Genomic DNA, 19801 nt, shown 5'->3' with positions numbered 1-19801 from the left:
ATGTTGAACATCTATTGCTGGATACTGTTTGTTCATTCAAAACAGAATTTATCAGTGAGCAAACCAAAGATTACATTGTAGTGCAGGAAGACAAGTAAGAAACAATAGACCTAATATAAAAATAAATTATATAGTGTATTAAAAGGTGATAAATGCTGTGGACAAAAATAAACTAGAGCAGAGTAACTGAGATGAAGGTGGCTTGAAATTTTAAATCTTAAGTATAACTGGGGTAAGACAATATTGAGAAGGTAATTTTTCAACAGAGCCGGAAGGCAGGGAAAGAGTAGGCATTCGGATCCATAGAGCAAATCATCTCGGGGAGGTCGAACAGCCAGTGCAATGTCCTGCAGCAGAAGCAAGTCTAGTCCACCAAGGAGTTCAGAGTGAGCACCCAAGGGAGGAGCAGATGGGGAGGTCTGAGAGGTAAGGGGACACCAGAGGTCATGCCACACAGGGCCTTGTAAGCTTTTACTCTGAGTGACACAGGGAGCCATTGAAGTTTTTGGTGCAAAATAATGCCATAATTGGACTTGCATTTTATTTTATTCACTTGAGACGGAGTCGCGCTCTGTCGCCCAGGCTGGACTACACTGCAGGAGCCCCTGATCTCAGCTCACTGCAACCTCTGCCTCCTGGGTTCAAGTTATTCTCCCACCTCAGCCTCCAGAGTAGCCAGGATTAGAGGCAATGCGCCACCATGCCCGGCTAATTTTTGTATTTTTTCTTCTGGTAGAGACAGGGTTTCACCATGTTGGCCAGGCTGGTCTTGAACTCCTGACCTCAGGTGATCAGCCCACCTCAGTCTCCCAAACTGTTGGGATTACAGGCATGAGCCACCACACCCGGCTGGACTTGCATTTTAAAGGAATCCCTCTGGTGGGTGGGATGAGACTAGATTACAAAGGATAAGAAGCAGAGAGATGAGTAAAGAGGCAACTGCAGTTAATACAGGCAAGAGATGACAGCTCGAACCAGAGTGGTAATGCTAGAGGTAATAAAAAGTTCTCAGGCTACATAGATTTTTAATTAGAGCCAAAAGCATTTACTGAGAGACAGCTTGAGTGACATAAAGGAAAGGAATCAATGGTGATTCCCAAGATTTTTGGCTTAAACAACTGGATTAATAGAATTGCCGCCAAGATTAAGACAAAAAACATCCTGATCATTTCTGCCTAGCTGGGAGAATATCTGAAAGTGCTTCACTACCCGTTGTAAGGCATGTATATGGAAGGAAAGGAGCCATTTATAGCCGCTTCTGATCCGGGCCAAAAGTAGGTAGCGGCTTTTAAACCTTGATACATTGCTGTCAGCCACATCTGTAAGAAGAGAAAATTTAGGATAAGCGAAAGTCAATAATTACTTTGGGTAGAAATGGTGTACCTTACTAGAAACTAAACAAGGTTAATAGTTGCAACATGTATTAAAATTGAAATTTTAATCTTTGTAGCAATTAAAAGATAATTATCTAAGAATCTGCCTCAAAAATCAAAAACGTAGCAAGCTACTAAGAAGCAGGATCATTTTTTTTCAAACTGGTAAAATTGGATGGTTCCTCTCTCCCTTTAAAAGAATTACAACCTGTAATCCCAGCACTTTGGGAGGCCAAAGCAGGTGGATCACAAGGTCAGGAGATCGAGATCATCCTGGCCAACATGGTGAAACCCCACCTCTACTAAAAATACAAAAAAATTAGCTGGGCGTGGTGGTGCATGCCTGTAGTCCCAGCTACTCGGGAGGCTGAGGCAGGAGAAGTGCTTGAACCTGAACCTGAGAAGCGGAGGTTACAGTAAGCCGAGATCGCACCACTGCACTCCAGCCTGGCGACAGAGCAAGACTCCGTCTCAAAAAAAAAAAAAAAAAGAGAAAAAAAGACTTACAAAACAAAATGAGGAAAAACATTAACAGATAATCTTTCTGAGTAACTTCCAGATAGATACATTTATAACCCAACACCTAAGTTTAAACATAGCTATTTGAGTTAACAACCATAAATGTTTTAAAAATTCAAGTTACAAATAGTGGTAAAACACCTTCCCACCCTCAGCCCTTAGAAACTAGATGGGTGACATAGAACTTGCTCCACTGAGTGAGAAGAGTGACCTCCTGTCACACTGAGAAATGGAGGTTACTTCAGTTGCCACGTGTAGAATGCTACATACTGGTTGCCCATGCCACCAGGCTGGATTATTTTGTTCCTTTGAAGAAAGTGAAAAATTCTTGTTGAGATTTACATCATACATATTATTGTCAATGATGCCATGTGACTCCGGATACAAGCCCTAAAATGATAATTTCAAAAAAGATGTAAGATAAAATATTAGTAAAATAGAAATTTAAATTAAAATAGCACACGATCTATTACTCATACCTAGGAAAGGTACTATATACCTTTCAGTGTAAAACACCTGGACCTGAACTTAAATATCAGGAGATACTGTCATCCCTTGGCTTTCATAGGGCATTAGTTCCATGACCTCCCTCAGGTACCAAAATCAGAAGATGTTTAAGTCCCTGCTAGAAAATGGCTTGGGATTTGCATATAACCTATGCATACCCTCCTATATATTTTAATCATCTCTAGATTACTTATAATAGCTAATGCAATATACATGTTATGTCAATCATTGTTGTATTGTTTAGGGAATAGTGACAAAAAAAGTCTGTACATGTTCAGTACAGATGCAATTTTTTTCCAAATATTTTCTTTTTCTTTCTTTCTTTCTTTCTTCCTTCCTTCCTGTCTGTCTGTCTTTCTTTTCTTTCTCTCTTTCTTCCACTTTTATTTTAGGTTTGGGGGTACATGTGAAGGTTTGTTACCCAGGTAAACATGTGTCATAGGGGTTTGTTGTACATATTATTTCATCACCCAGGTATTAAGCCAGTACTCAATAGTTATATTTTCTGCTCCTCTCCCTCCTCCCACCCTCCCACCTCAAGCAGACCCCGGTGTCTGTTGTTTCCTCTTTGCGTTAGTAAGTTCTTATCATTTAGCTCCCACTTATAAGGAGAATGTGTGGTATTTAGTTTGCTAAGGATGATAATCTCCAGCTCCATTTATGTTCCCACAAAAAACATGAGCTTGCTTTTTTATGGCTGCATAATATTCCATGGTGTATATGTACCACTTTCTTTATCTAGTCTGTCATTGATGGGCATTTAGGTTGATTCCACCCAAATATTTTCAATCCACAGTTAGTTGAATCCACAGATTCAGAACCCACACATATGGAGGGCCAAGTGTGTATACATATATATTTTTTCTAGTTCTACCATGGTTTATAGCAGCAAATAAGTGACATTAGGCTGATGGCTTGTGCTGATGGTGTTAATATAACTTTTGTGTGCTTAATAACTGTTTAATTAACTGTTTGTTAAAGTTTCCCATATTAGAACAATAGTTAGCCACTGGTTATATTATCAATAATAGCAAGGAATTTACTAGATAGAAGCTTTCTATATATCAAATATCCTGGCTAAATTGAATTAAAGGGTGTTACCAGCATTTTAAAGGCAGCCTGCCAAGTCTCTATCCATCTTTCCTGCCATCCACCCACATATCCATCCAATCATTTATTTAATCCAATCCCACACATTTATTTAATCATTCCACACATTTTCATTAAATGCCTATAGATTTTAGGGTCATTATTTTAGAACATTGTTATGTATATGAATATGTATGCATATATATGTATAAAAATATATAAATAGTAAATTAATTGCATTTGTGCATAATCCCTATTTTATGTATACATATATGTATATATGGTATATATTTATGTATATATAGTCAATTATTATTATTCATAGTAGTTATAGCCTATAAAGTTGTCATGAACACTAAATTAATGATTACTGAACCATTGCTTCTAGGAAAAATATAGAGTTAGGTTCCTGAGAGCCTCTGATAATGACATTTTTGTCTTCTGATCAATACATAAACATAACCTTCTTTTATGAGTGTTTTTGTTTAAAGTCACATTATTTATGTATATTGTTGGTTCACTATCACTCATGCCTCAGCGAAGTTTACCTAATACACCTATTTCCTCTGTAAGGCAATTCATAGACTTCTTGCTCTTAGGAACACCAGAAACCACATCAGCACTATGCAAGGGAACCATTTTAACCAGTGAAATCACCCCCAAAAAAGCACGAGCATATAAAAAGTATGGCATTCAATAGACAGTAAGATTGTGAAAATGGTACTTGTTTATAGTATGACAGCTAAAACAAGAAAGCAGAATGTCTCCTGGTTAGACCTTAGCTAGGAACATAAGCATTGGGCAACTCAACTTTTTGTGCTTCTTTGTGATGGCTGCCAATGACCACAAATGCACTATACTTATTGATTTGGGGGTTACAAATAAATTTTAGCGAGTAAGCAAACCCACAAATACAGAATCTGCGACTAATGAGAATACATACATACATTTGTGTGGGGGTTAAAATTTAAATGTCATGGTTACTATTCCATAGTAATAAAAGATTAAAACTCAAAGTAATAAAGACACAAATATCCTTTGAGGCAGCGGATGCCTTAAAATGTGTTATAAATCTATCTATTTTAAATAATTTAATTTTTATTTGAGCTCATTTTAATCATTCTACCTACATCTTTTTATACACTTTTTATACATTCTACCTACATCTTTTTATATCACTTGCTTTTATTGCTTTATCTAAAGAGATGTAGACAGTGTGAATTCATTTATGAAAAAGAAGTTCTATCAAGTTAATTGTAATGAAAAGACTAGGAAAGAACAAAATTTCCCACATCAAAGTAGTTGTCCCTATATATAGCCTACTGTTCCCAGCAGACCCTCAGATAAACAAAGGGCAATCGAAAGACCAGAGGAAAATGGTATTTCTCACGTCAAGGGGTCTGTTTTGGGCTCGACACAGGTGAATTAACCTAATGCTGGACACTTATTCATATTTCATGCCTCACAGCCCTGGATTGGCCTCATATTGAGCCATTCCTTCCCAGCCTGAATTCAGCCATGAACTATCCCCACATGTGCTTGAGAAGGGTAAGTCACAGAACTCGGTCAGTTCCTGCCCAGACATGTCTGTCTTATGTGGCCAGTTCTGGTCTTTGGCCTGTCTTACCACTTGGTCAAGCACTTACCGTGACAATGGTGTAATGATTTGGGAAGGTTTTGGTAGGATACATAGCTCTCATGTATTTTGAATGAATTCCACATGTTTCTGCAACAGAATATGGTGAGAAATTAGAAAGTTGTTTCTTCTTCAGTTTTTTTGATAACTAAAAATCTGAACATGAAAGTCTCCCAGAAAAATAGAAAACAAACTAAAAAGTGGGTTGAAGATGGAAAGAGGTTGAAATTCTGGCCTCTAAGCTTCCTCCATTCCAGGGAATGTCAGTCTTTTAGGAGAGGAGTGAGCTAAATCAAGGTGTATAGATTTTTTTTCTGGAAGAGCCAGTGATACACGTTAGGCTTTGCAAGGCCATATGGTCTTTGTTGCAACACCTCCACTCTGCCATTGAGGCCCCAAAGCATCCGTAGACAATAAATAAACAAATGAACATAGCCATGTTCCAATAAAACTTTCTTTATGGACATTGAAATTTGAAATTCAGGTAATTTTTATATGTCACAAAATGTTCTTACTTTCTTCCAACCATTTAAAAATGTAAAACAGACTAGGCCCAGTGGCTCATACCTGTAATCCCAGCACTTTGGGAGGCTGAGACGGCAGATCACCTGAGCTCAAGAGTTCAAGGCCAACCTAAGCAACACAGTGAAACCCCATTTCTGTATAAAAATTAAAAATTAGCTGGGCATGGTGGCATGTGCCTGTGTAGTCCTAGCTACTCGGGTGGCTGAGGTGGGAGGATTGTTTGAACGCAGAAGACGGAGTCTGCAGTGAGCTGTCATCGCACCACTGCACTTCAGCCTGGGTGACAGAGTGAAACCCTGTTTCAAATAAATAAATAAATAATTTTTAAAATAAGTAAAACAATTCTCAATATATATGGCAGGCCATACACAAACGAGCAGAGTGAACCAGATTTGGCCTACGGGCCACAGCTTGTTGACCCCTGAGCTAAATGTACTCTATATTATACACTGCCAGTTTGTTTGCTTTATATAGCATTGGCATCTAGCTGATAGTTCTCACATGTAAAGTATCTAATATAACAAAAGTCAACACTACTGTCTAGACAAATGAAAAAGGGTTTCACTTGTATAACTGCATAAGCCCATGTCACGTAGTACTGTTTACAAATTAAGCTAACTTTACTGCTTCTTACTTTTAGTACAGTTTCCATTAGACCAGGGAAGTTTCCTGTGATCTGTGTTTCACAAAGTATGACAGTAATTTAGCTTCATTGTTCTGTTGTTTTCAATCTGTGCAATAACCCTGTTTAAAGAGGTCAGAACCACTGGGGCACATTGCTATTTCCCCTGCAGCAGTGAAGTACAAGAAATTTTCCATAGCAAAATTGTGTTGCCTCTACTTCTAAAATAAAGCTTCACCATTATCGATTCTCTTTAGGTCAAAACAAAACATGAAATTGATTGTCGTCCAAAAAGTCACAAGCTTTGCTGCTGAACACAAAGAGTGTTTTCTCAAATAGACATGGGGTTGGTCTTCTTCCCAGCCTCTGATTCAGGAATTTCCTCCTTCAGAACCTTCTAGGGCCCCATATCAAGTCCACTACATAGGATTCTCTGATGGGGATTGGAAGGTAGGAGAACAAGGAAAGGGAGTTCAAAAAAATCTACTTTTTTTTCTTTCTCTTTTTTTTTTTTGAGATGGAGTCTTGCTCTGTCACCCAGGCTAGAGTGCAGTGGTGTGATCTCAGCTCACTGCAACTTCTGCCTCCTGAGTTCAACTCCTGCCTCAGCCTTCCGAGTAGCTGGAACTACAGGTGCCCGCCACCACGCCCAGGTAATTTTTGTATTTTTTAGTAGAGATGGAATTTTGTTATGTTGACCAGGCTTGTCTCGATCTCCTGGCCTCAAGTGATCCACCTGCCTCACCCGCCCAAAGTGCTGGGATTATAGGCGTGAGCCCCTGTGCCTGGCTAAAAATTTACATTTTTAACAAGCACCCCAGGTCATCCTAATGTATTTAAGTTTGAGAACTGCTCCAGGACTTAATTTATAAAACATAAGATTAAAATAACCTTTATTTTTCTTATTTAATCAATACCACCAATAAGTAAATCTTGATCTCAATTAGGGAAAGACATTTAATATTGTTAAGAAGTCATATAACAAGAAAATAAAATGAGATCTAGTCCACTTACACAATTAAAATAATTTAAGTGGGAAAAATTCATACAATGAACAGATACATAAAGTCAGTTTCTGCTTTAATATCCTTGAAACATGGGTGGCAAACTCAAATTCTTAAATGGGTAAAGCTAGAGGATAAAATAAAATGCAAATTAAGCTACCTGTATTGTAAAAGCATGGTACCACCCTAGTTATATGATGTCATAAACAAGACACATCTGCTGACTATAGACCCAAGCTACCATTTTGTATCACCTGCCCTTGAACCACAGCTACTGAAGAAAGCCTACAGAAAGCACAGTCTTCTACCATGGTTTCTTCCAAATATGAATAATTTAAGTTATACTTGAACAGACTACTTCTGGAAAGACAGGCAATAAACCAATGAGCGGTTGCTTTTGCAAAGGAAAAGTAGGAACACCAGGAAAGATGTTTTGTTCATTTATTTTTACTTATACCCTAGAATATTGCCTTAAAATGTTTACGTGTGTATTTTACTTCTAAAAAAACAATTAAAAAAAGAAAGTACTAAACAAAATAATCTGAAAATATAAATAAGATAAGCCTATGCAACTAGGTTTATAGTAACTAGGAACTATAAGAAGCAGCAAAGGTCTAAACAGGTGAGCAGGTAAAGCAACCAGAGAATGTACAGATCAAAACTGCAATGCAGGCTGGGCACGGTGCTTACGTCTGTAATCCCAGGATTTTGGGAGGCTGAGGCGGACGGATCACCTGAGGTCAGGAGTTCAAGACCAGCCTGGCCAACACGGTGAAACCCTGGCTCTAATAAAAATACAAAAATTAGCCCGGTGCAGTGGCGTGTGCCTGTAATCCCAGATACTCGGGGGGCCGAGGCAGGAGAATCGCCTGAATCCGAGAAGCAGAGGTTACAGTAAGCTGAGATCATGCCACTGCACTTCAGCCTGGGTGACAGAGCAAGACTCCATCTCAAAAAAAAAAAAAAAAAAAAAAACAAAAAAACCACACACAGAGCGAGACTCTGACTCAAAAAAAAAAAAAAAAAACTACAATGTAGTCCTTATGAAATTCTTATAGGACTGGCATAATGAAATATTATTAAGATATTTGTACAAATGGAAAACGTAGCAAACTTTCACCAGTATTCACAGGCTGAAAATAGGTACTTTCATTTTATATGTAATTTAGTAGAATAACCTCTTAGAAAGATTAGCCATAATGTTGGCCTGTATCATTTCTAGCACTCAAAAAAAATAAAGAATAATAAGCTCTGCAGGGGCTTCAGTTTTCCCAGAGTTGCGAGTATGCATTCAAGCCCTTGGCACATAAAGAAGAAGGGTCAAAAGAGAGCAAAGAGGAGTGATGTTACCCAGATAACAGAATAGGAAATCTTGGACGACTCTTCCCACAGCAGACACAATCATTCAATAGCCACATATAAATCAATTCCCTTTGTGAGAAACCCAGAAACTACTTGAGAGGCTCCTGCTTACCAGGCAAGTATAACACCAGTTATACATTGAAACCAGTAGGAAAAACAGAACCATTTCTTTGACATAATACCCATTCCCAGAATGATGCTATATGACCAGGAGAGAACTCTCAACTTTTAGTTTCTCCCCAAGGAGGGAAAAAATTGGACCACACATCTAACACTCCAATTTTTCCAGGTGCTATCTGAGAAACTGGCTTCTATCTCACCTGAGTTAGAAGAGCTGAGACCAAACATCTATTAGTCCCCTGTGTGCTACAAAGAACAAAAAGGAGATTTGAACTAGCACACAGGCACTCACCACAGCTTCTGCTCTTGGCTCAGCACAGAGAAATCAGGCAATAACCCCAACTCCCAGCTTCTCCCAGGGGAGGAAAAGTTGCACTAAGTGTCCAATGCCCCAACTTTTCCAGGGACTGCCCAAAGGACTGGATTTTTCTGTCTTGTCTGTATTGGAGCACTAATGGAACCTAGCATACTCTAGTCACCTGGGAGCCAGTGAGAAAAAACACACTGGTTTGATGTAGCATATTAGTCACCATAGCCCCTCTCCCTGGCATAGCACAGAGAAAAAAAGCAAAAGAAAGAAGAAAAAAAAAAAGCCCCACAAAGCAAAACAAAACAAAATCCAGATCCCAACTTTTCTCTGGGGAGAGAAAGAATTGGACAAGACATCTAATGATCCAAATTCTCTGGTGACTGCCCAAGGAGCTGGCTTCCTTCCAAGATAAGTTCCACTCATCTTGGAACACCAGTGGGACCTAGGGTACTCTAGACACTCGGGGCCCCTAAGAACAAAGAAACAAGGCTGGACTAGCATGAAGGTTTAAGGGGCCTCCAGAATCCCTGATCAGGCCAACTGGCGAGGGTTTCTCCTATACAAGTCCAGTCCATGAAAACTGAGAAAGGTGACTGTTTTGTCCAATGTGCAGATGTCAACACAGAGAGTAAAGGAAAATGAATAAATGGGGAAATATGTTCAAAGCAAAGGAACAAGATAAATCTTCAGAAATTGACCTGAATGAAGCAGAGATACAATTTTCCTAACAGACATTTCAAAACAACCGTCATAAAGATGGTCATTGAGGTGATAAGAACAATGCATGAATAAAGTGAGAATTTCAACAAAGAGAGGCAAACTCAGGCCTTTAAAAATTATTCAGGCAAAGGAGCAAAAAGAAAAAAGAATGGAAAGAAGTGATGAAAGATTAAGAGAACTGTGGGACACCAACATGTGGATTAATATATGCATGATGGGGTTTTCCGGAGAAGAAAAAGAGAAAGAACCAGAAAGTTTATAGAAAGAAATAATGGCTAAAAACTCCCAAATCTAGGGAGGAAAAATGGGCAACCAGATCCAGGAAGCTTGAAGGATTCTAAATAAGATGAACCTAAAGAAATCCACACCAAGACATATTATAATCAAATGTCAAAAGTCAAAGACAATGAATTTTTAAAGCAGCAAAATAAAAGCAACTCACAATATACAAGAGAAGCCCTATAAAACTATCAACAGGTTTTTTTGTTTTTAAAGCAGAACTCTTACAGAACATTAAACCCAACACAACACGTTTTTCTCAAGTATGCATGGAACATTCTCCAGGATAGATCACATATTAGATCACAGAACAAGTCTTAACATATTTAAAAAATTGGGATCATACCAAGTATTTTCCCCAACTACAATGGAATAACACTAGAAATCTATATTACAAAGAAAACTGAAAAATTTACAAATAATGTAGAAATTATGTAACACACTTTTGAACAACCAATGGGTCAAAGAAGAAATCAAAGGAGAAATTAGAATATATCATGAAACAAAATGAACGAACATGAAAATGGAATGCATCAAAAGCAGCTGTAAGATGGAAGTTATAGTAATAAATGCCTACATTCAGAAAGAAGAACAATTTCAAATAAACAATTTAATTTTGCACCTCAAGGAACAGAAAAAGGAACAAACTAAACCCAAGGTTAGCAGAAAAAAGAAAACAAGGTTAAAGAAGAAATGAAATAGAAAATAGAGAAACAATAGAATAAATCAATGAAACTAAGAGTTGGTTCTTCGAAAAGATAAACAAAATTGACATACTTTTAACTAGACCAAGAAAAAGAGAGAAAACTCAAATAATAAAATCAGAAAGAGGAGACATTACAATTGATGATGCAGATATAAAAGGTTCTTAAGAGAATACTATGAATAATTATTTGCCAACAAACTGAATAACCTAGTAGAAATGGATAAATTCATAGAAACATACAATGTACCAAGACTGAATCTTAAATAAATAGAAAGTCTGAATAAATCTATAAATAGTAAGGAGATTGAATCAATAACTAAAATCCTCCAAAGAAAAAGACCAGGAACAGATGGCTTCACTGACAATTTCTCTACCAAAAATTTGAAGAACTAATGCCAATTCTTCTCAAACTCTTCCAAAAAACTGAAGACCAAGAGAATGCTTTCAAATGAATAAGGCTAGCATTACCCTAATATAAAAGCTACACAGACATCACAATAAAATATAATTTCAGGTTAATATTCCTGATGAAAATAGATGCAAAAATATTCAACAAAATACTAGCAAACCAAATTCAACAACACAATGAAAAGATTATACACCACAATCATGTGGGATTTATCCCTGGGGTGCAAGGATGGTTCAACACATGAAAATCAATTAATGTGATATATAGCATTAACAGAATGAGGGATAAAAATTACATGATCATTTCAATAGAAGCAGAAAGAGCATTTGATAAAATTCAACACCCTCTCATGATAAAAGCTCTCAACAAACTAGGAATACAGTCAGTCATGCATTGCTTAAAGACAGGGATACATTCCTAGAAATGTGTTGTTAGACAATTCCATCATTGTGCAAACATAATACGGTGTACTTAAGCAAACCTAGATGGTAAAGCCTACTATGCACCTAGGCTATATAGTAAAGTCTATTGTACAAATCTGTACAGCATGTTATCCTATTCAGTACTGTAAGCAATTGTAACACAGTGGTATTTGTATATTTATCCCTATCTATCTAAATATAGAAAATGTACAGTGAAAATATGATATAATACAGACCACTCATCATGATTGCAAGCCTGGAAGTTGCTCTGAGTAAGTCAGTGAGTGAGTGGTGAGTGAATGTGAAAATTTAGGACACTACTGTAAACTACTATAGACTTGATAAACACTGTACACTTAGGATACACTGAATTTATTAAAATGTATTTTTTTCAATAATCAATTAACCTTAGCTTACTGTAACTTTTCTACTTTATGAACTTTTAATTTTTTTAACTTTCTGACTCTCTTGTAATAACACTGAGTTTAAAACATAAACACATTGCACAGTTGTACAAAAATATTTTCTTTATATCTTTATTCTGTAAGCATTTGTTTTTCAATTTTTTGTTTTTACTTTTTAAATGTTTCTGTCAAAAACTAAGACACAAACTCACACATTAGCCCACACCCACGTGGGGTCAAGGTCATCATCATCGCTGTCTTACCTCCACCTCTTGCCCTACTGAAAGGTCTTCAGGGGCAATAATATGCATAGAGCTGTCATCTTCTATGATAACAGTACCTTCTTCTGAAATACCTCCTGAAAAACCTGCCTGAGGCTGTTTTATAGTTAACATTTTTAAATAAGTAGTAGTACACTCTAAAATAATGTACAAAGTATGAGTATAGTATAAGCCAGGCACAGTGGCTCATGCCTGTAATTTCAGCACTTTGGAAGGCCAAGGTGGGAGGATCGCCTGAGCCCAGGAGTTTGAGCCAGCCTGGGCAACACAGCAAGACCCCATCTCTTTTGAAAAGAGTATAGTATAGTAAATACATAAACCAGTAATAGTCATTTATTATCATTATCAAGTATGATGTAATGTACATAAATATGTGTACTGTTTTATGACTGGCAGTGCAGTAGGTCTTCACCAGCATCACAACAAAAATGTGAATAATGCATTGCATTATGACATTATAATTTCTATGACATCACTAGGTGATAGGATTTTTTTGTGTGTGAGACAAGAACTCGCTCTGTTACCCAGGCTGGAGTGCAGTGGTGTGAGCATAGCTCACTGCAACCTTGAACTCCTAGGCTCAAGGGATCCTTCTGCCTCAGTCTCCTGAGTAGCTGGGACTACTGGCACACCCCATTGTGCCTAGCTAATTTTTTTTTTTTTGGTAGAGACAGGGTTTCACTTTGTTGCTCAGGCTGATCTTGAACTCCTGGGCTCAAGCAATCCTCTTTCTTTGGCCTTCTGAAGTGCTGGGATTGCAGATACAAGCAACCATGCCCAGCTGGTGATGGGAATTTCCCAACTCCATTATAATGTATGGGACCGCCATTATATATGCAGTCTGTTGTTGATTGAAATGTTGTTATGTGGCACATGGCTATAGAAAAAAATTACCTCAACATAATAAAGATTATATGAAAAGTCTACAGCTAACATCCTATTCAATGGTGAAAATTTTTCCACCTAAGATCCGTAACAAAGCAAGACTGTCCGCTCTTCTAGCCTGAGCAATTAGGCAAGAAAAAAAAAAAGGCAACCACATAGGAAAGAAATAAGTAAACCTGTCCCTATTTTCAGAAGACATGATACTATCTACTGAAAGCTCTAAATATACTGAAAGCTCTAAATAAATTTATTTAGAACTAACAAATGCAGTAAAATTGCAAGATACAAAATCAACATACAAAAATCAGTTGCATTTCTATGTACTAATAATTAACTATGCAATCTCATTTCTAAACATTGAAAATAATGAAATTCTTAGAAATAAATTTAACTAAGAAAGTGAAAGACTTGTATATGAAAACTATAAAATATTGGGAAAAGAAGTTAAGGAAGACATAAACAAATGGAAAGACACCTCATGTTCATGGACTGGAAGACTTAATATTGTTAAAATGTTCGTATTACCCAAAACAGTCTACAGATTCAATGCAATCTTTATCAAAACCCCAATGACATTTATTACAGAAATAGAAAAAAAAATTAAATTCATAACACCCCAGATAACCACGACAATCTTGAAAAAGAACAAAGCTGAAGACATCAAAACTCCTGATTTCAAAATATATTAAAAATCTTCAGTAATTAAAACAGCATGTTACTGGCATAAAAACAGATGTATAGACCAATAAAAAAGAATAGGGAGCCAAGGCTGGGCACAGTGGCTCACACCTGTAATCCCAGCACTTTGAGAGGCCAAGGCAAGCTTGAGCTCAGTAGTTCAAGACCAGCCTGGACAACACGGCAAAATGCCATCTGTACAAAAATACAAAAATTAGCCAGTCATGGTGGCATGCAGTGCCTGTAGTCAACTACTTAGGAGGCTGAGGGGATCACTTAAGCTGGGAGGCAGAGGTGGCAGTGAGCTGAGATCACACCATCACACTCTAGCCTGGGTGACAGAGTGAGACCCTATCTCAGAAAAAAAAAAAAAAAAAAAAGAATAGAGAGCCCAGAAATAAATCAATAAATCCAAGCGTATATGGTCAACCAATCTTCAAAAAGGGTGCCAAGAAGAATACACAATGGGGAAATAATAGTTACTTCAACAAATGATGTCAGAAACTGGATATCCATATGCAGAAAAATGAACTTGAACTCTGATCTTATACCATACACAAAAATCAACTCAAAGTATATTAAAGATTTAAAAGTAAGACCTGAAACTATAAATCTGCTAGAAGGAAACACAGGGGAAAATCTGCATGACATTGGTCTTGGCAATGGTTTCATGAACATGATGCCAAAAGCACAGGCAACAAAAGCAAAAATAAACATGTAGAACTCTATCAAACCAAAAAGTTTCTGCACAGAAAAGGAAGCAATCAATAAAAAAATGAAAAGGCAACATATGAAATGTGGGAAGACACTTTCAAACCATATATCTGATAAGAAGTTAATTTCAAAAATATATAAGGAACTTCTACAACTTGATAGCAAAAAATCCAATAGTCTCATTAAAAAATGGGCTAATGACCTAAATAGATATTTCTTCAAAGAAGAAAGATATTGTGCATCTCTAAAGACATACAAATGTCCAATAGGTGTATGAAAGATGCTCAATGTCACTAATCATCAGAAAAATGCATATCAAACCAAAATGAGGCTGGGCACAGTGGCTCACACCTGTAATCAGCACTTTGGGAGGCTGAGATGGGAGGATCACTTGAGCCCAGGAGTTTGAGGCCAGCCTGGGCAACATAGCAAGACCTCATCTCTAACATAATAACAATAATTAAAAATAAAAATTTAAAAATGAGATAGCACATCACATCTGTTAGGATATCTAGTATCAAAAAAACCCCAAAAATAGGTGTTGATGAAGATATGCAGAAATTGGAACTCTTGTACACTGTTGGTAGAAAGGCAAAATGGCATAGCTGCTATGGAAAATGGTATGGAGGTTTCTCAAAAACATAAAAATAAAATTCTATGATCCAGCAATTCCACTTTTGAGTATTTATCCAAAAGGGTTGAAATCAGGATCTCAAAGAGATATTAGCACTCCTATGTTCACTGCAGCACTACTCATAAGAGCCAAGATGTGGTAACAATCTATTTCTCTTTCAAAAGAGAAATAGATTTTTAAGGTGGCATATACATACAATGGAATATTATTTAGCCTTAATAAAAGAGGAAAATCTTGCAACATGTGATAACATGGATGAAACCTGAAGATATACTAAGTGAAATAAGCTAGTCACAGACACACTAATACTGTATGATTCTACTTATATGAGGTTATCTAAAATAGTCAAAATCATAGAAGCAAAGAATAGGATGGTGGATTCCAGGGGCTGGGTAAGAGGGAAATGTGGAATCGTTAATCAATGGATATGAAATTTCAGTTTTATAAAATAAGTAAATTCTAGGGATCTGCTGTACAACATTATGCCTATAGATAATAATACTGCATTGTACACTGAAAAAATCTGTTAAGAGGATAGATCTCATGTTATGCATTCTTAACAAAATTTAAAAAGCAGACAGCAAATGACATCTGCTATGGCCAATATAAGAGCTCTGCTGTTCATGAATGCCAACCTTGCAAACTCTAATCTCTAAAACTCTGCATATGTCCCCTGCTGGATCTCTGCTGTATACCTGCTACTTCTAGTCTTATTTGATCCACAGTTTCCCACGTAACTTTTCAGGAAGGCTGTCTTCTAAATAGGCCAAATTACCTCTATCCCACTTGACAGTTTCCTGATCTTGGCCCTGGCCCTTCTTTGTCTGCTGCCACCTGCACTAAGACAAGACGATGTTCTTGCCTCATTAGAATGTGATTCAGAGAGCCACTTCCTCATCCACTTAACAGTCACTAATATGACTCGCTGCTCTGGGATATTGTTTAGGCTCAGTTTACACAACCATGGTGACCTGACTCAGGCAGTTTGATGAAACCCTAGAGATGGGGCCCTGGACTCCCTTAACAGCAAGGCCTGCTGTCACATACCTCACCTCAAGACTAACATAATCCTAATTTTATTTAACCACATCTATCCTTTATCAATTTTCCCTCAAAACAGCCTCAGGAGGTCCTGAGAATATGTACCCCTACCTACCACATCTATTCTTAATCGGGCCTCCGAGAAACTAACAGCCCCATTTTGCCTAGGTAGGCCTAGCTGATCATAGCTTCACACATTTGGGGATTGAGATGTTGTCTATATGACTAAAAAATATTTTAAATGTTTTAAAATATTTTAAACATCAAAAGCAGAAAGCTCTTAGTGGCTGAATATTTCATTGATGTCATTTCTAATTCTCAATGGAATGGGCAAATCAAGGAATTTCACTTTAGAAAAGGTTCAGTTCACCCTGGCTAGTCAAATTCCCTTTTCACACCAGATTTGATACCCAGTTTATCAAGACAAATTTAGATAAGAAGATAGAAACTGAGAAGTGTTAGTTAACTTTCTAGGACAAAATAACTCAGCAGAAAAATGACAGGTCCTGGATTTGGAAAACAATGTCTTTGCTAAAGATCTGCCTCAGGGAATGAGGGAGAAGCTGAAGAAACAATGCACCTCGAGTTGCAGGAAGTAGTGGTCTATCTTCCTATAACCACGGCATTTGGGGCTGGAATTAACAGTAGAAATCATCAGATCTAGTCATTTCATTTTACAAATGAGGAAACTGAGGCCCAGAAGTCAGTCAACTTGCCCAGAGTCAAATAGCTATTTTTGATAACTTGAAGAAAAAGAAAAACAATAAACCAGTAAAAATGACATAAAATTTGAGAACTTTGGGGATATAAAACAGCCTCGGAGGAGGGAGAAGAAAGAGAGGAATTGCAGGGCAGTGAAGAGTGTGCGCCCTGGAGTTAGCTCTCTGATTCTAACTAACTATGCTACTTCTTAGCATTGTGTCCTTGGGTACTCAACTTCTTTTTTTGAAAAAAAAAAAATTATTATTAAATAGAGATGAGGTCTCACTATGTTGCCCAGGCTGGTCTCAAACTCCTGAGCTCAAGGGATGCTCTAGCCTCCGCCTCCCAAAGTGCTAGGATTACAGGCATAAGCTACCACATCCAGCCTCAACTTCTCTTTATTACTACCTTTATTAAATTGTGTGAAGGCCAAGTGTCCTAACACAGAAGTACAACATTATAATAAAGTTGATAATAAAAGAATTATAACAATAACTTAAAACCACCTATTGTATGCCACATATCAAACAGCTATTTTTTGAATGCTACCTGTACATTCTCACAGTAATCCTATCAGGTGGGAAGTCACCATTTCACAGATGAAGAGACCGGGGCACTAAAATGTGAAGGAAAGTTGTCTGAGACCTCACAGCTAGCAAGTAGTAGAGTCAGGTTGTAGGCAGTTTGATTCCAGAACTGGAAATAGATCCTGGACTTGACATCTGCTGAAGTGGTGGGAGGTGCTGGATCTGTCTAAGCCCACCAGGCTCCTTCAGCATCCGGTTCTTGCTATATTCTCCTCGCTAAGGCCCAGAACCTAGGTCTGACAAACATCACTTTCAAGGCAGTACACACGAATAGATTTCCATAGGACAGAAGTTACATTCAAATATGAAACAAATCAAAATAAACAAACAAAAGGCTGAACATGCTACCAAAATAAAGGTAGGAGAAGCCAGCAAGTGTGAAAATACACTTCCGACTGAAAGTAGACACCATGTGGTAAAGTCAGAGAGGATCTAGGCTAAGACAAACCACTAACGTTAAAAGTCAGAAAGAAAGTTGCATCATCTAGAGATTGACTAACTAGGTGTCTTTATCATTTGCATGCCACTAGTTACAGAAGACTTACTCAGTTTATTGATATTTGGCATTAAAGTATCCCATGTGTGTAAATATTCAGCTCTAAATCCATCCATAGAAAACAAGATAACTGGTGGCAGGTCAAACCTGAAAATGGAAAACAAAATTTGTCCATTGTTTTGGATAGTTATATTTACCTCAAAAGCATTGCAATCCTTCTTTAGACCTGTGTTTAAGGTAAAATAATTGGGTAACTTTGGGGCCATAGCCAGACACTGTCGTTTTTTATTTTTTTTATTTCGTTTTTTTTTGAGACACAGTTTTACTCTGCCACCCAAGCTGGAGTGCAGTGGAGCGATCTCAGCTCACTGCCACCTCCGCCTCCTGGGTTCAAGTGATTCTCATGCCTCAGCCTCAGAGTAGCTGGGATTACAGTCGTACGCCACCACAACTGGCTAAATTTTAGTAGAGACGGGGTTTTACCATGTTGGCCAGGCTGGTCTCCCACTCCTGACCTCAAGTGATCCGCCTGCCTTGGCCTCCAAAGAGCTGGGATTACAGGCATGAGTCACCACGCCTGGCCTAAAATTTTACTTCTGTTATACACACACACATTTCACAGATGCATAGTTTGATAAATTTTCACTAACTGAACTCCCTGTGTAGTCATCACCCAGATGAAGAAACAGAATATTATCAGGACACTTGTGCTTCCTGTGGTCACTAAACTCTCCAAACCACACCCCACCAAGGATGATCAGTATCTTGATTTCCAACAGCATAGATTAGCTTTGTCTATTTTTGTACTTACATTTATATGCAAATAAAATCATATGCATTTTGTTGAGTCTCAATTCTTTTACTCGACATTATGTTTGAGATTCCTCCATATTGTTGCAAGTAATTATCGATCATTCATTCCCACAGCTATCTAATATTCCAGTGAATGAATAAACCAGAACTTATTCTACTGTCCATAGGCATTTGAGTACTTTCCAATTTGGAAAGTCATTAGGTTTCCAACCTAAGACAGCCTGTGGCTTAACGCCATTTACATAAAATTCTAAAAAAGGAATGTATGATGACAGAAATCAGAACAGTGATTGTCTTTGGGAAGTAAGCAATGGGAAGGGACATTAGCTATCTTTCTGGGATGGTAGAAATATTCTACACTGGTAAGTTACATAGCTTAGTGAATTTCCAAATTGCATCATACTATATACTTAAGATAGGACCATTTCAATGTGTATGAACTATAGGATACTTCAATTTAAAAATAAAAATGGAAAACTGGGACCATTTGAACTGCAGTGTGCAGAAAATTCATGAAGAAATTAAAGTGGCCTACTGCAATTCGCATGAGAAAATACTTTTTTTCATAAAGTCATTAACATAACTCTGATTAAAAACTTTATATTCATAAATATGCCATTAAAATAACTTGGAAGAGATTAAAGACAGGGTCAACTGTCTGTGGGATCAAGAGTAGAATCCAAAGATCCAATGTACCCGTTTTTTAATGGCCAGCTTGCCTGTCCAAGCTAACTAGAGAGTGCATTTTACATTCTGCTGACACAGACATTCTTGTAGCTAAAACACCCTTAATTATTTCCTAAAGATAAATTCATAAAGATCACATTTCCTGGTCTTACAACAAACTTTTTTTTTTTTTTTTGAGACGGAGTCTTGCTCTGTTGCCCAAGCTGGAGTGCAGTGGCCTGATCTCCGCTCACTGCAAGCTCCGCCTCCCAGATTTACACCATTCTCCTGCATCAG

At 37.5% G+C, this 19801-nt stretch overlaps 1 protein-coding gene across 1 annotated transcript in view; it reads right to left on the bottom strand.

The window, feature by feature from the left end:
* ENPP3 (ectonucleotide pyrophosphatase/phosphodiesterase 3) overlaps window positions 1-19801 on the bottom strand; it is a gene marked incomplete at its 5' end in the record, with an annotated part of 107087 nt that overhangs the window by 53284 nt on the left and 34002 nt on the right. Inside the window, 4 exon segments of the mRNA NM_001133260.1 lie at window positions 1210-1319; window positions 2163-2282; window positions 5135-5214; window positions 18075-18172. Coding sequence (NP_001126732.1) covers window positions 1210-1319; window positions 2163-2282; window positions 5135-5214; window positions 18075-18172 — 408 coding nt within the window.

This window comes from Pongo abelii, chromosome 5, assembly GCF_028885655.2.
Source record: "Pongo abelii isolate AG06213 chromosome 5, NHGRI_mPonAbe1-v2.0_pri, whole genome shotgun sequence".
NCBI lineage: Eukaryota > Metazoa > Chordata > Mammalia > Primates > Hominidae > Pongo > Pongo abelii.
This window is presented reverse-complemented; position numbering and strand designations above follow the sequence as displayed.